This window comes from Kogia breviceps, chromosome 2, assembly GCF_026419965.1.
Source record: "Kogia breviceps isolate mKogBre1 chromosome 2, mKogBre1 haplotype 1, whole genome shotgun sequence".
NCBI classification, from domain to species: domain Eukaryota; kingdom Metazoa; phylum Chordata; class Mammalia; order Artiodactyla; family Physeteridae; genus Kogia; species Kogia breviceps.
The window spans coordinates 148,140,973-148,157,225 of NC_081311.1; the positions used below are offsets into that span (position 1 = coordinate 148,140,973).

Genomic DNA, 16,253 nt, shown 5'->3' on the forward strand with positions numbered 1-16,253 from the left:
ATACCTAAGAATCAATATAAATAGTCTTATTTATGGGAAAAATGTAAAATGTTTGACAAAAGCGGACTATCATTTTCTAGATTTCCATTTAATGCTATTGATTCTTTGTATCATCAGTACCTTTTTTATGAACAGAATCAGTTGGTTTTTCAAACTTACAAAATTATTCATTTATCTAATAATTTGTACTGCTTAGCAGAAGATGTAAACTTTACAACTAGCTTTCACTTCCCAACCCAGCAATGAGAGTATTATCGCAGTGGTATTTCTTTATTTAATGATCAGCTGCAGAATTCAGTTTGAGTATGACTTTCTCCAAATCCCTTCATCATAAACTCACTTTTTAGTGAGGACCAATCTCCATGGCTTATTTCATTTCTGAATGAGAGGCCAATATTAGCATAGGTGAAACTTAGCAGGCTAGGTACCAGTATTCTTAAAACTCTGTGTCTCACATTTTATCAGCATCAATTCTTAAAAAAAAACAAACCCAACAAATTAGACATTAGACATATATACTTATATGTAACTGTGTGTACACAATTTATATACAACTATATAAATATAAATATAGTATATATATATATATATATATATATTTTTTTTTTTTTTTTTTTTTTTTGCGGTATGTTGGCCTCTCACTGCTGTGGCCTCTCCCGTTGCAGAACACAGGCTCCAGACGTGCAGGCCCAGCGGCCATGGCTCACGGGCCCAGCCGCTCCGCGGCATGTGGGATCTTCCTGGACCGGGGCACGAACCCGTGTCCCCTGCATCAGCAGGCGGACTCTCAACCACTGTGCCACCAGCAAAGCCCCAATATAGTAAATATAGTATAAATTAATAGACTAAAGGAACTGCTATCTACCTCAAGGGTTTCAAGAGAAATACAGTAGGTGTGTGTGGGTAGCAGGCAGTGATTGTATATGTATATGTGAGAGGAGGGAAGTGTTAAGTTGATCTGTAGACCTCACATGTGTAGATAGATATTTGTTGGACATATCTGAGAGTGGTGATGTAAGGAAGGCCAAATATTAGAAGATGACTGTTCAAGGTTTTTCTTGACATGTCAGTTATCAAAGGCAATGTCTGAAAATTCAGGAAATATAGTATAAATTTTTGTAAACATTATGCTGGTTAGAGTTTCAAATACTATGTTCAATATACTTTTTTTAAAAAAATTACCTTCTAGGGGCTTTTCAAGGGAAAAGTGCCTCAGAATTCAAAGCAATGAATCCAGTTATTAACCTAGAAAAGCTTAATAAAGACACTATGTCCATGAGAGAAAGGAAAAATAGTGTATTTGTTGTACTTTTGTGCCCGAGAAAGAGGAAGAGGGGGAAGAGAGAAGAGCTAGAGGAGAGGGAGAAGGGAAGAGAAGATAGAGAACACAGGAAGGAAGAACATGATGGCTTAGTAGAAGAGAACACGTTTTGATAGGGAAAGAAAAACACTGATAACTGGTGAACAGAATTTCTAGAGTTAAAACCAGTGCTAGGCAGCCAATAGCAAAATGCAGAGTCCCCTAGAAGAGTGTGATGGGCTGATAAACACAAAGCTTGATCCTTCAGAAAACGCAAGCAGGTGCCCTTGCAGCTGAGTGCCTCTTCTGCTTTTGCTGCAAGACAGATCTTCCAAGAAGGCATCTAAGGGGTTCCTATTTCCCCGCCGCTTTGACCTCCCAGGGAAGGAACCGCAGCTGCTGTAGGGACTTGCTGCCTCATGGCAGCTGGTGGAGAGGTGGAGTTAGGCCTGGGGGCTAAAGGAGATGGAGGGTCAGCCCAGAGCCCATGGAAAGGGCATTTATGTGGGACCCAAACTTGTGGCTTTCTCCCTAACCTCATGACTGCTGAGATCCCTGCTGGATGACAGAAAATGCCAGGGCTCCAGCAGAAACAACACTAATGCCTCTTGAGTGGCAGATGGTGGGTGGAGGCAGTTTGTTTATGCAAGACAGAGAATTTGTACTGTATTATGTAAACTGCTAAGGAAATCAGGAAGTGGGCATAAGATTAAAACTACACAAAAAGAGATATGGGCAGAAAGGTCCAGGAGAGCATATGAAATAACCTTCTCCAAATGAAAACTGCTAAGATGACAAAGATGCCAAATGCAGAGGGAAGTAGCATTGCTGATGTATCAATTACACACTAATTGCAGTCATATGGGAATTGAGGGTGATTGTTGCATGACTGAACTTTCTGAAATCTCAGAGAGATTTATAAGAAAGAATAGGAGAGTCAGGTCACCTACAGAAATGTTCACACAAACAACTGGTCGCCCTGTCATTTTAACTTCTAAGCAAATCCTTAATTTCCTGTCCATTTGTACTTAATAAATCTTACGTAAATCAATGAAGTGGCATGAGGTCATCTCCTTATGTCTTGAGACATGAGGCAATAGAACACAGCAAAAAGAACAGTGGTCTAAAATGAGAGATAGAGATATTGGATGACCAAAACCCCAAAGAAAGAAAAAAACAACACAACAAAATTAAAAACTTAGAGGAACCACAAAGTAAAATTTAAAAAAAAATTGAACTATAAATGATTTGATTTATAATGCTATTCAAAAAGTAATAGTGTAAATTCAAAATCTCAAATGAGTTACTCCAAATTTGGGGTCAGCGATTAGGGACCCTGCATCTCATGCTGAATCAATTGTGTTATTAATGCTGAGTATCAAAATTTCAGGGTCAGTTTCTGAATTAGAGTATATAAAACTTCATTAAAAAGATCATTATGCTCTCATTTCGATTTGCCCATGATGCATAAAGGATCCAGTCATATGTTAAAGGTATTTATGATTAACTCTGTTCTGAGATAACAACAATAAAAGAAGATCATCTCTATTTTTAAACATTTAAGAGTACTAAGTTGCCCTGATTTTGTGTAAAAATCTGTTTAAGGATCAGTTTCCTTTATCCTTCTGCCACTATTCTCTAAGAAATTGAAATTAATACAAAAATTAGAAATTATTTGGAATCTGCCAACTTTCATCCTAGCCCAAAAGAGAAATGTCAGCCTCAAAAATATTTTAAAAGCTTGTGTTAAAAGTTCTAGTTTCTAGTCTTTTCGTATGAAAACCGAAAGTCCAATAATTTTGAGAGTCTTCTTTAAAACTAACTATGAAACAGTATAGAAGACCTATGTCTCTGGCAAGGCTTAACTCTAGAAACATATTATTTCCCAGCTAAAGGGAAAGATTCGGATTTAAGCTTAACAATGTATAGCCATACTAGAGTTGCAGGGCACTCGTTCACTGGAGAAGAAGGGGGCGTTCAGGCCCAGGATAATTTCATTCAGTGCTCAGCTTAAACCATGTAAGAAAAAAAAGGTGGCCAAGAAGAAACTAGGGACACGGGTGCTGCACACATTGTGCAAATGTCTGGGACTCAGTTGGAAAGACACCTTATTCCTGGACTGCAATGCTTGGCCCCTGGCAAAGTTAATCGCGTCATTTTGCAAAGATTCACTTGGGAAATGTTTGTGATTAATGCTTGCTCATTTGCATAAAGCTGTAACCTTTTTCTTTCCGACAGTGGAGTTCTACTGATATGATAAAAGCTGGACAAAGGGGGCTACTGGACACTTAAACTAGGTCACATTGAATTTTAATGCATGAAGTCTGCCCTGGTACAGTTTATATGGGTAATGGAGAATGACAGAATGTAGTCTGTTTACTGAGCAAACCTGCCTTCCAGATTTTTCAATAAACATATTTTCTACACTGAAGAGTGAAGCCAATTCAGTCTCAGGCTGATTTAGAAATGTTATTAAAGAAAATAAGGATGAGCATCTTCTTAATTCTTACATTAAAATGTAAATAGGGTAATTATAAAATAATAAACTCTCCCCCAAATAAAGAATGCTCAGTTTCAGAGCTCAGTTATGCAGATTATAGCACCATTACTAAACACTGAGAACATGTATATGTCACACTTGTGAATTTGCCATCCAGACTTTGTGGCTTTACTGCCCAGAGTCTAAGCATGACTCAGAAATTTAATTTCTTTCTCCATTATCAACAGAGCTTTTGAGTGGTGACAAGGAAGGCAGTGGTCACATGCTCATGTGTGTACATCTGTCCATGCCCCTGTTAGTAAATACAAAGAAAATTACTGACATCGAATGAAGCTCAAGTCAAAGGTGAATCTGCTCCTAGAGAAATTCTGGGGTGTAGAAAGAAGACTGGCACACCTCTCCCCAGAAGACCGACAAAAATAAAAACTAAAACTCATAGTCATTCTTTCTGAGTCTTACCTATTCCACCTGTAAGATGGAAGTGTTTATATCCTGTCCTTCTAAAGAAATACCATGGAAATGATTTTCAGTCATAGAGTTGGAATGGTCCTCCCAAAGATCATGTAGTCCATTTTAGGTTACATTACAGAAGAGGAAACTGAGGGCCACAGTAGTGAAGTGGTTTATCAAAGTTCAAAATTAGGATTTAAATCACATTCAAGGACTCTTAATCCAGTGTTTTACACTGTGCAGCCTTTCTATGTATGGAGTAATGAAATACAGAGCAGAAGACCTGGAATATGTTCTGAGAGGATCTAATAAGGTTAATCCTTGCATGCTTTCATTCATACTGTTTACTAGTAAAAGTTGCTGCTAGACTCTGGAGTCTAGTATGTATAGGGCTTGGCATAAAATAGGAGCACAATAAATGCTAAGAAAATGAGTAAAGTTGTAAGGCAACATAGTATCATTGGAGAGTTGTGGATTTAGAGTCAAGAGACTCAAATTTATGTCCTATATCTGTATTTATTGGCTATGAGAATCTATGTTAACTCCAAACATAAGAAACAACCTAAGTGTCCACCAATAAGGCACTAGTTAAGTAAACTATGGAACATCTACACGTACACTACTGTATTAGTTTTCTATTGCTGTACTAGCAAATTACCATAAACTCAGTGGCTTAAAACAACACACATTTATTATCTTACAGTTCTGGAATTCGGAAGTCCAACATGGGTTTCATTGGGCTGAAATCAAGGTGTCAGCAGGACTGCATTCTGTTTTGGAGGCTCTAGGGGAAAATCAATTTCCTTGACTTTTCAACTTCTAGAAGCTTTCCACATTCCTTACCATGTGGCCCCTTCTTACACCTTCAAACCAACAATGACCAGTCTAGTTGTTCTTATATCATATCATTTTAACTTCCTCTTTTGCCTCCCTCTTCTATTTTTAAGGGCCTTTGGGCCTGCAGGAAAATCCCAGATAATCTATTTTAAGGTCAGCTGATTAGTGCCCTTAATTCCACTTACTACCTTAATTCCCCTTTGCCATACAAGGTAATATAGTAAAAGAGTCCAGAGATTAGGATGTGAACATCTTTGCCTACGACATCTATAAAAAAACAGTGAGGGAGCTTGTTATGTTCTGATAGGGAAAATTCTCTAGGATATATTGTTATGTAAAAACAGTGCAGGGCAAAAAAAAGTGTGAATAGTATGCTACCTTATATGTAGAAAAGGGAGGATATTGAGTATATATTCAATCTCAATCTGCATAAACAAACCCAGGAAAGATAGGCAAGAAATATTAAAGTGGTTACAGATAGGCAGGGAAAGGCATGGAGGGTGGGAGGATGGGGAATAGGATGGAACAAGACTTTTCAATGTACCTTTTAAAGTTAATTTGCTTTTTGGACCACGTAAATATATACTTTTTTTAATTCAAGGGATTCATAATTGCCTCAAAGTCCTTATTATTCACTTGATGGTCAAAACATTTTGCTTTGCAGAGCCTGTCTATCATAAATCTTGTTACTTTTCTCTTCTTTAACTCTAACAGGCATATCCTCATTTGTCAGTGGCTTTGTATTAAGCTGTTCTTTAACATGACATTTATAGACTTCATGGAAGTCTGCATCTTTTACAAGATTTTTGCAATTTAACTTTGTAATCTCTTTGCATTGTATTATGAGATGTTTTCAGCATCAGGTATTGCTGCAGTGGGAATGCTAGAACCAAATATGGAGCATGTCTTCTGGTGGGTATTCATTTTGTAAATGGCCAGTTAAGTAGCGAACATTTTCATTTTATATTCGTAAAGTTACAGAGACGTTACTTTCCCTATGTGACTATATAAATTTGGATAATAAGTGGGCAAAATTGTTAAATATACTTGGATCTACTTCAGTATTTATTATTCTGTCTTTTCTTAAAAAATTCCTTTAATTATTATACCTTAAATCTAGTAGTAATATTATAGTTTAATATATCTAGTAGGTATGTCTCTATGATTAATTAGTCTTCCATTTACAAAATATTTCACGATTCCTATCACACTGCTTTTTTTTCTAGTCAGGTTTACTGAGGTATACTTTACATACAGTAAAATTCCTTTTTAGGTATGGAGTTCTATGAGTTTTGAAAAACAAAAACGTTGTGTAACTACCGCAACAATGAAGATTTCGAATATTTACATCACCCAGAAAAGTTCCTTCATGCCCCTTGGTGATCGATGCCCCAACCCCACCCTCAGGCCCTGTTAATTATGGGTCTGATTTCTGTCCCCATAGTATTGTCTTTGGCAAAAGTTTTATAAGTGTAACCACACAGTGTATAGTCTCTGTGTCCAACTTATTTCAATTAGCATATTGCCTTTGAGATTCATCCATGTTGTGGGATGTATTGGTACATCATTTCTTTTATTGCTGAGTAGTATCCCATTGTATGGCTATACCACAGTTTGTTTATCCATTCATCGGTTGATAGACATTAGGATCAATTTCAGTTTGGGGCAATTATGAATAAATCTACTATAAAAGACACATGCATATGAACACATGTTTTCATTTCTCTTGGATAAATACCTAGAAGTGGGATTTCTGGGTTGTATGGGAAATGTATCTATAACATTATAAAATTTCTTATAAATAGTTACCAAACTGTTTTCTAAAGGACCTGCACCATTTTGTATTTCCAACAAAAATGAATGAGAGTTCCAGTTGCTCCTCATCCTTGTCACTTGGTAATATCAATTTATTTAATTTTCATCATTTTAATAGGTATAGTAGTGTCTGATTGTGGTTTGCATTTCCTTAATGGCTAATGATGTTGAGCATAGTTTTACATATTTATCTGTCATTCATATTTCTTCCCTGGTAAAGTGCTTATTCAAATCTTTTGCCCATTTATTATTTATTATTGAGTTGTAAGTTATTTAAATATTCTGCATACAAGGCATGTGTTTTATAAATATTTTCTCCCAGTCTGTAGCTTTTCTTTTCAATTTCTTAACAGTGTGATAGTGTCATTTGAAGAGTAGTTTTTAATTTTGATGAAGTCTAATATATAAGCATTTTTATAATTCATATTTTTGTTTCTTAAGAAACCTTTGACTAAAACTCAAGGTCACATAAATTTTCTCCTATGTTTTCTTTTAGAAGTTTTATAGTTTTAAGTTTATAGTTTTATATATATATATATATGATCTATTTGAAATAATTTTTATATTTCGTGTGAAGTACCAGTCAAGGTTCGTTTTTTAATTTTACAAGTGGATATCCAATTGCACTATTTGTTGCAAAGATTAGCCTTTCTCCATTGAACTGTCTTTTTGCAAGTTTATAGAAGATCAACTGACCATATAGGTGCAGGTCTATTCTATTCTATTGATCAATATGTCTACTGTTCTTTCACCAGTATTACAGTCTTGATTACTATAGGTTTTATAGTAAGTATTAAAATCAAGAAGCATAAGTTCTCAAACTTTGTTCTTTCCTAAAAAGCATTTTGGCTATTATAGGGCTTTTCTTTTCTATGTATATTTAAGAAATACCTTGGCATTTTCCAAAAAAAGCCTTCTAGGATTTTTATCTGGGTTGTGCTGGGTCTATAGATCAATCTGGGGAGAAATGACATCTTAACAATAATGAGACTTTGAATGAATTGGTACTACATATTTCTCAATTTATTTAGGAAAATTTTAATTCTTGAATAAGGAATTTGAGAAAGATTTTATCAGGTGCCAAAAAAAGTCATTGGATTTTTGGTTGAAATTGCATTAAATATACTTTTATAAATCATGAAAAGCATATCTCCTCTTTTCCAATGACTATAATTTTCATTACGTTTCCTGTGTAGAATTATCAAAATATCATTTAATGGATATTCAAACAAAGGTATTTATTATTTTAATATTTCCAAAACTCATGAATCGTATAATATACTCTTGGCAAAATGACTTCTACTGTGAAGTAACTTGGGAAATATCACATACAATATGCAGCCTCCAGATTGAGATTTGCATTGCTCATTGGCTTTACTTGGTCATTGGGTATTATAAATATTCTAATATTATTTATTTTGATTTTATGTTATTTTATTCTACATTTTAAAATCGACTTTCATAAAATATTTATTTGTATCCTTTTCTTGTTATCATTTTTCTTAACAGGATGGTTATGCTTGCCAGATAAAATAATTTACAAAGCTTTCCCTGTATTTCCATGGTCTGGGAAAATATAAATTGTATAATAACTTATTCTCTCAGGTATTTAATATGATTTGGCACATACACATAAAACATGACACTTGTTATCAAGAGTAATAACAATGGTTTTCTTCAACATTCATTGCATTTTTTTCATATTTTCATTTCATTTTAAACTTTTAAAAATATTTTCTGCTATTCAAGTATTTTTGAAAAGTAAATATAACTGGTGAGATTAAGTGTAAAATGGTATAGGTGAGACTGATTACATAGAGAAATCCTTGATTTTTGACATTAGCCACTCTGTTCTTCAGGTTTCTAATGTTGAATCCAAATCCCTTGAAAATCTAGCACACTGAAATAAGTGGGCCATCAATTGGAGGGGCTGCTAGAGAGTATGTAAATACGAAGAGATGTACATATTCAGAGCAATCAGACTTAGAGTTTGACAGACTAGAGTGCAATGAAAAGGTGATACTCACATCCGAGTTAAAGCGAAGCTGACAGACATTACAAGAAATAACTTGTTTCTTCTTTGGGGGAATGGACACTCCAAATGTGTGGTTAATGACTGCTTTTTGCACAGGATCCATCTAAAGAGCAAATGATAAAATAGTCAATTTATAACTTCAAAGGATAGATAATAGTGTGCACAAGTAAAAGTAGCTGTATTATTCCTTAAGGTTTTAACTTTTAGTTTGCAAACAAGGATAAAAAGACTTTCATTCGATAGTAATGTAATTATTTCCAGGAATTAAAAATAGAAACAAAAAAATTGGTTTGAAATCGTAACACAAAAAAGTCACAGGAGAATCACATTTCAAGAAATCTTATATCTATATAAGAAACCTTGAAAAACCCTAAAAGAATCATAGAACAAGAAAACTTAAGATCTAAAGATCAGGGTTAAAATTAACTTGTTAATGTTTTCCCTATGTGAAGTAATAATACTTAAGATGGTCTGAAATGATTTCAGTGATGACTGTTACAGATGTATTTAAGTTTCTTATTTGTGGCAAAATCATAAATGACAGGCTTTATCACAGCACAGAAAATGTTGACCTTTATTTTAAAATAATTTATTATTGTTCATGTACTCTAGATATTCATTCTACTGGAAATGCATGTCACTCAAATGCCTATAACAGATTGGTTAATATGCAACCCCTGCTTAAATATTGACAAAGTAAAGTTTTGACATAACCTGTGACTTTCTCTCTTTGGTTTGCATTTACTATAAACAGTCAGAAAAATATACAGTGATACCATACAAAAAGTATTCCACAAAGGCATGACAGTATTTGGAAAAAGAAAGAACACTATCTGCAGAGCCTATAAAAAGAGAGACACAGCAGTGATTCTCTTGTGTACTCCAGATAATAATCTCCAGCATTAATGTCAGACAACTGGCAGTTCAAAAAACAATGACGAACAAAGCATAACTTATAAACAGATGTAACACGAACAAGGACAGATCCATTGACACCACTGTCTAGGAAACCTCCAGAGGTTAGAACTTAGAACTGGATTAGTTGATGATATTTGGTAGAGGGGGGAAATGAATACTATCCCTGATGAGGTGTATGAATCAACTAAGTGCAAAATCAGCAGTTAGAAGAACTTAAATACATTAGAAAGGAGGATGGATTACAGAATTATTGAACAGTAAAGCAGCCTTTTTTCTTTTTTTTGCTACAAGTTTAAGTGAGATGACAGGACAGTGTATTCCCACTATAAAGAAAAGTTATGTGGTTTGGAACGCTTAAAAAAGTCAAAGAGGGGAGTTTTCTGGAGTGATAGAACTATTTTATATCTCGACTGTAGTGGTGGTTACACAAACTTATACATGTGTTGAAATTCACAGAACTATGCACATTCCCAAAAAGTCAATTTTACGTATGATAACTTAAAAAGTGAGAAAGAAAAAACTGTTAAGAGTATTATGTTTAACTACTTTGGGATTGACATATATACACTACTATATATAAAATAGAAAACTAATGAGAACCTACTGTATAGCACAGGGAACGCTATTCAGTGTTCTGTGGTAACTTACATAGGAAGGAAATTTTTTAAAAATTTAACCACTAAATGTAAAATATTATTACTAGAAAATCTGGGGATTTGTTTTGCTCAAGGTTGTAATTGATTGTATTAAATTTTATTAAATGAGAATTAAAAAAAAAAACCCTCTATGGGCACAGAAAATCTCAAAAGATCAGAAAATAAAACCTTAGTTCACTTTCTTACTAACAAATGCATACACTTAAAGTCTCATCCATTTGCAAAACATGAACCTGTACTTTCTGATAGTTACTAGAGATGGCAAATCAGTTTGGACAGGCTTAAAAATAAAATAGCCCAACTATATTGACAGGATGGAAAAACTACACTGTTTTGCAAAGTTAAAAAAATAAGAGCATTTTATTGAGATATTTTCTGTTCTCAGGCTCTAAAAAAATACATCTAGTGATGTGTGAACTATATAGGATAAAAGTATAGAATATTTCCTATTCATATTTTCTGCATATTTATCATTTTTGCCGTATCTATATCCTACTGTATATGTTATTATTATTATTCACTTAACATTTTTTCTTTAAAGCAAATTAATATAGACTTTAAAAAAACAGCAGCAATATGCATGTATATAAAACTATATACATAGTTTTAATGTATATCCTTTCCTATTACTCATTTCAAAAGTATATTGAAAGTTACCATTAAAAATTAAAACTTCCATCATCTAAAATAAATGCACTATCCTAGTTATTCCCATGCTGCAATATGGAAACATAGACAAAAATACATCTACAAAAATTTCGCTCCAAATTTTTAGTAAAGAAAGGTATCTGTTGAGAGCTCCAACACAACCCTTGGATGCAAACATTCCCTTTACATTTTTGAAATTGTTAGCTGCCTACATAATTTTTCAAGTAACCCCTGATACAAATTTATCTACTCAAATCTCACATTTGTACCCTAACAGCCTGAAAATACTGTTTATGTTCCCAAGGCTGAGCATTCTCTTCCTGAAAGGTGAGTTGTGGCTGAGCACCCCCAATACTAAGGCAGGCAAGTTCCCAGCCATCTGCTCCATGAAAAGCAAACTAAGGAGGTTCCTTCAAGAAACTCTTAACTAGAATCGACTTCTCTACTTTACACATATAATCCTACTTGTCCTCATACAACACAGTCCTTTTACCCCCTTCCTTGTCACCTGTCATTAACTCCTGCTGCCTTTACATCCTTTGAATGACTTACCACTAATCATATGAGAATTTTATCTTCCATGTTTCTCACTTGGAACAAATTTTTCTATTTTCCACTTGATTCTCTATTTTATTATAGGTATTTCAAGAAAAGGTCTACTTTTTTCTAAATCTTGTTTATCTTTCTCTGTCTATCATAGAATTATATAATTATACTTCTTATTCAAATGTCACTTGGGAGGACATGATTTAGTTGAAAGAAGACTTTAAATGGTGTAAGAAAGAATGTTCCATTGGCCAATTCATCTGATATCTTGAAATAGTCACTGCTTAGCTGATGTTTTGAGTATATGCCATCTGACGCAGTAACTACAAATACCTGGGTCATTTCAGTGGGGTCCATAATTAGCAATAACATAGAAAAGGCTTTCAGATCTTTCTCTTTTTTAAAAGTATAAAGTAGTAAAATCCTGAATTTTTTTCTTGTAGCATTCCTACAATACTCTAAAAATTAGATAAAAATAATAAATATGATGTTAATTTATATTAACTTAAATTTTTTCCTCCACTAATGCAAAATCAGTTTTCTCTAATCATAATGAGATAGGTATAACTAAATCAATGGCAAGTTTTCTATTCAATCACCAATTTTCAGGATGAATAAAACAATCAAGATGAATAAAAACATTCTCATAAACCCTAAAATGTGATAAAAATGTGCGATTCAATTTAGTATAGTCAAAACTATATATCTATACCGTAATGATTTCATATGTAGAGTACTCAGCAAAATTATTGGAGGTACTACAATTATACAACAAACTCTTGAAGTTTTAAACATTTTAATAAAGATGTTTGAAGTGTTTTTAAATATCTTTATTAAAATGTTTATATCACTTTAAAATGAACAATTGCCTTGTTAAATACTCAGATTAGGTCATACTAGTTCACACTGCACAAGAAAGCTGTCTGTGGATTGAGAAGATTGTTTCACTGGTAAACAATGCTAAAAAAAGCTTTTCTTTAAGGAAAAAAAAAACCTACCACATAGCTCTAGCTACCGATATTCCTTACCTGGCAGAATTTATTGGTCCCAAATAAGCCTCTTCTTTTCTAAAAAAGTAAAAGTCAGAAGTAGTCATCTGGAATTTTGAGGCTAACAAGCACATTCACACAAAATTTTTAAAAATCCATTTTCTTTGCTCATCTCTGATTAAAAAGCCTGAAATGCTTACTAACTAAAAAGCAGCAAGAGTTAACACTTTCCACTTTTGCTAATGAAAGTCATGTAGAAATGAAAAACAAAACCTACTAGTGCAATTAACTGGTAGGTAATAAAAATGAAAGATGGGGTTGTGGCTTTTACCAGGAATTGAGGAGATGATTGGAGGCTACGTATGGACAAATTAACTATTCTATTACAGTACTTATAAAAGGAATTAATGAAGGTGGTCTTATCACACCATCTATTATGTTTTCAATATCAAAATAAGAACAAACAGATATCTTGATGTATTCACCAAGTTTATGGAACTACAAATCTGTGTGAGTTTTTTTTTAAAGATCTACTTTCATTGAGTATTCCAAAAAGTAATTTATATCCGCACAGAGTAAGCAATCATATAAAAACACATGCAATTGCAAATAAGACCTAGCCACAGAGAAAAGAAACACAGTGCAGTACTTCACTAAAGTCAGTATGAAGACTCTATGGGAGGGCAGAGAATCTAAGGTAGGGACTACATGATCAAATGATAGTACTAGATGACATTTATATTTGAGATAACTTTCCTAGATGGAATTTTAGGCAAAGAAAATAAAATTACAAACCTTTCAACTATCTCAATAATTTTTTCAAGGGGATGAAGTTCGAATGGTATTCTTGTAAGAGTCTTACAATGACTTCCCTACCCATCCAGTGGGGCTGAGTGTGGGAGTAAACCAAGCACCACTCAATTAAAAAGCAAAAAAGACTGCTCAAGAATTAGACAAGTCTTTCTTACATGTGGCTGGGTATCCATAATATTCTTAAAGATGAGAACATTTCATCTTAAACTTAGCTCTCTGCTTTAACCAACATTCTAAAAAGCATTTGGTCACCACTTATACAATACAGTAGGCAATACTAGCTTTTCTACTAAACAGAAGTAGAAACCAGGTTTTTGACTTTAAAAAGTTAAAGATCAATCATGCAACAAACATTTCTGGAGGCCTAATATGTTTCAGACATTGTCCCAGATTAGATGGGATAGGATGAGTCAAACACAAGAAAGGACATTATTGTAAAAGTTAAAAAGTGAAAAAGGATGGCGATTAAGCAAAACACTGAGGAACGATAAGGCACATAAAGGTCTGTCCCCTCTTGCCCCACCCCTACTTTGGACTTTTTCCCCCCTTTTCTGAGTTTCTCACAGTTCAAGCATACAGGATCCTCCCTTTAACGGTGACATCAATGTGTTACCCTCCTGGGGTATTTGCCTTTTTATTCCTTTCTCTAGCTGTGTAATAATAATAATAAACATCTTAATAAGAGCAGCTTAGATTTAGAGCTCTCACCACGTGCCAGGAACTATACTAAGGGATTATCTAGTGTGCTCTCCACTATCACATGAGTCAGATACCATTTTTATCCTCCTTTTACAAATGAGGAATCCGAGGCTTTGAGAGGTTTAATAACTTCTCACCCTCAAGTTCGTAGGTCTGAAGCCAGGAGTCAAACTCAGGCGAGAGTCTCTCCCCCGACTCTTCCCTGCTAATGGAGCACCAAGCAGGGATGTTGGGTATCATGTGTGGCACTGCTGGAGAGTGTGAAAAATGGGAAGAAAGGAGGAGTGTTCCTAGAATTTCTGCAGCCTGGAGGGCAGCTGTCTAGTTAAGCTACACATAAGGCCTACTGGTGGCTTTTTTTTTTTTTTTAATGTATTTTTTTCTATTTCTATTTTTTTAAAATTTATTTATTTTTGGCTGCGTTGGGTCTTTGTTGCTGCACCTGGGCTTTCTCTAGTTGCGGAGAGCGGGGGCTACTCTTCGTTGCAGCGTGCAGGCTTCTCATTGCGGTGGCTTCTCTTGTTGTGAAGCATGGGCTCTAGGCACGTGGGCTTCAGTAGTTGTGGCACGTGGGCTCAGTAGTTGTGGCACACGGGCTCTAGAGCGCAGGCTCAGTAGTTGTGGTGCACAGGCTTAGTTGCTCTGCAGCATGTGGGATCTTCCCGGGCCAGGGATTGGACCGTGCCCCTGCATTGGCAGGTGGATTCCCAACCACTGCACCACCAGCGAAGCCCCTACTCAGTGTTTAAGTAAAAGTTTCCTGGAGAAGTGAGTCTCAGTTTTTCTCTTTCTGACCGATTTATGCCCTTCTTAAGAGAAGCCCATTTCTTCTTGGGTTACTTCAGGAAAGCCATAAATAAAAATTGGGTCTGCCCTGTCTTCTTTCCCCGTTGTAATTGTTGGGCTAGCACACAGAAAAAAAAGAAAGTTCCAGGAATACTTAGAGATTACATGTAGCAGGTGATGGTCATCATTTGCACCTGTCCTTGATTTCTGCAAAGCAGATCTCAGCTACTAAATCCTTGTGACTTAGGGCTTTCTGGAAGTTTGGCAAAGCATCAGTTTTTAAAACTGCAATATTGTCAAATTACAGTAGTACAAAAAGAATGACTATTTTTTCATCCCTTCCTTTTTCACTGTTGGACTTATGGAAAAGAATGAGACAATAGGGTCTCATTAGAACTTCAAATATTCATAAAGTGACACTTTAAAAAGTGATAGCTTATGTCACTGAAGAGCAATATTTCTCTGAAGTTACTTCAAAAAAGGTTTCGCCTTTTATATTTAAATACTCTGACCACATGCCTTTATTATTAGTGTTTACGTGTTTCAAATCTTTGAAAACTTAAATAGAAACAAAGCAGACACAACTGTTGCAAGACAATTCCTTTTCTCAAAGATCAGGAAATACAAACAACTGTATATTGTTGGCAATGTTAGTTCAACCACACAACTCTGTACTGTTTTGGATTTCAAGTCAGAAGTCTCAATAAAAATAAACCACATGAAATGTTACACTGGAGCTGCATGCTACTGTGAGACCTGCCTTTTTGCATCTGGAATATGTAAAAGTTGAGATTTGCCATCCTGCCACTGCTTTTCCTACCCAGAGCATCCTGACAGGGGTTCACCAGAATGCCATCACTGTCACTGAAAGGAAGGCAAGTGACATGCCACGTTCTCCACAGACTGTTGATTCAATCAAGTGCCATATTTAGCTCTTTGCTAAAACCACACATTGGCTGTGACTTGCAAACAAAATCAGCTGTGCCCTTGTACCACAGGGATACCATTACTCCACCAGAAAGTTAACCAGAATTGGCATAAAGGCTAAAATAACATGCACTTAAGAAAATAATAGGTCACATTGATCTAAGTCTCAGATCCAATAAAGCTATTATTATTATTATTATTCTACTACTATTTTATCAAAATGTTGTAGACCTTTACATATTTTGAGGCTGGTTGACAATTAGAAGGATCTGATTGCTGTAGAAACTAAGTGGGATCCCGGGATCCCTTTTCAGAGCCTCCCTCGTACTGGTCA

At 34.9% G+C, this 16,253-nt stretch overlaps 1 protein-coding gene across 14 annotated transcripts in view; it reads right to left on the reverse strand.

Moving 5' to 3' along the window:
* ZNF385B (zinc finger protein 385B) overlaps positions 1–16,253 on the reverse strand; it is a 436,659-nt gene that overhangs the window by 52,679 nt on the left and 367,727 nt on the right. For 9 of the 14 annotated variants that reach the window (XM_067026401.1, XM_067026403.1, XM_067026410.1 and 6 more), the window contains 2 exons: positions 12,734–12,772; positions 8,930–9,040 (listed from right to left, as the gene is read on the reverse strand). The exons of 1 other annotated variant lie outside the window; for it this stretch is intronic. In XM_067026401.1, the coding sequence (XP_066882502.1) occupies positions 8,930–9,040; positions 12,734–12,772 (150 nt within the window). The remainder of the gene's footprint in view (positions 1–8,929; positions 9,041–12,733; positions 12,773–16,253) is intronic. 4 more of the 14 variants (XM_067026399.1, XM_067026409.1, XM_067026408.1 and 1 more) reach the window with 1 other exon arrangement.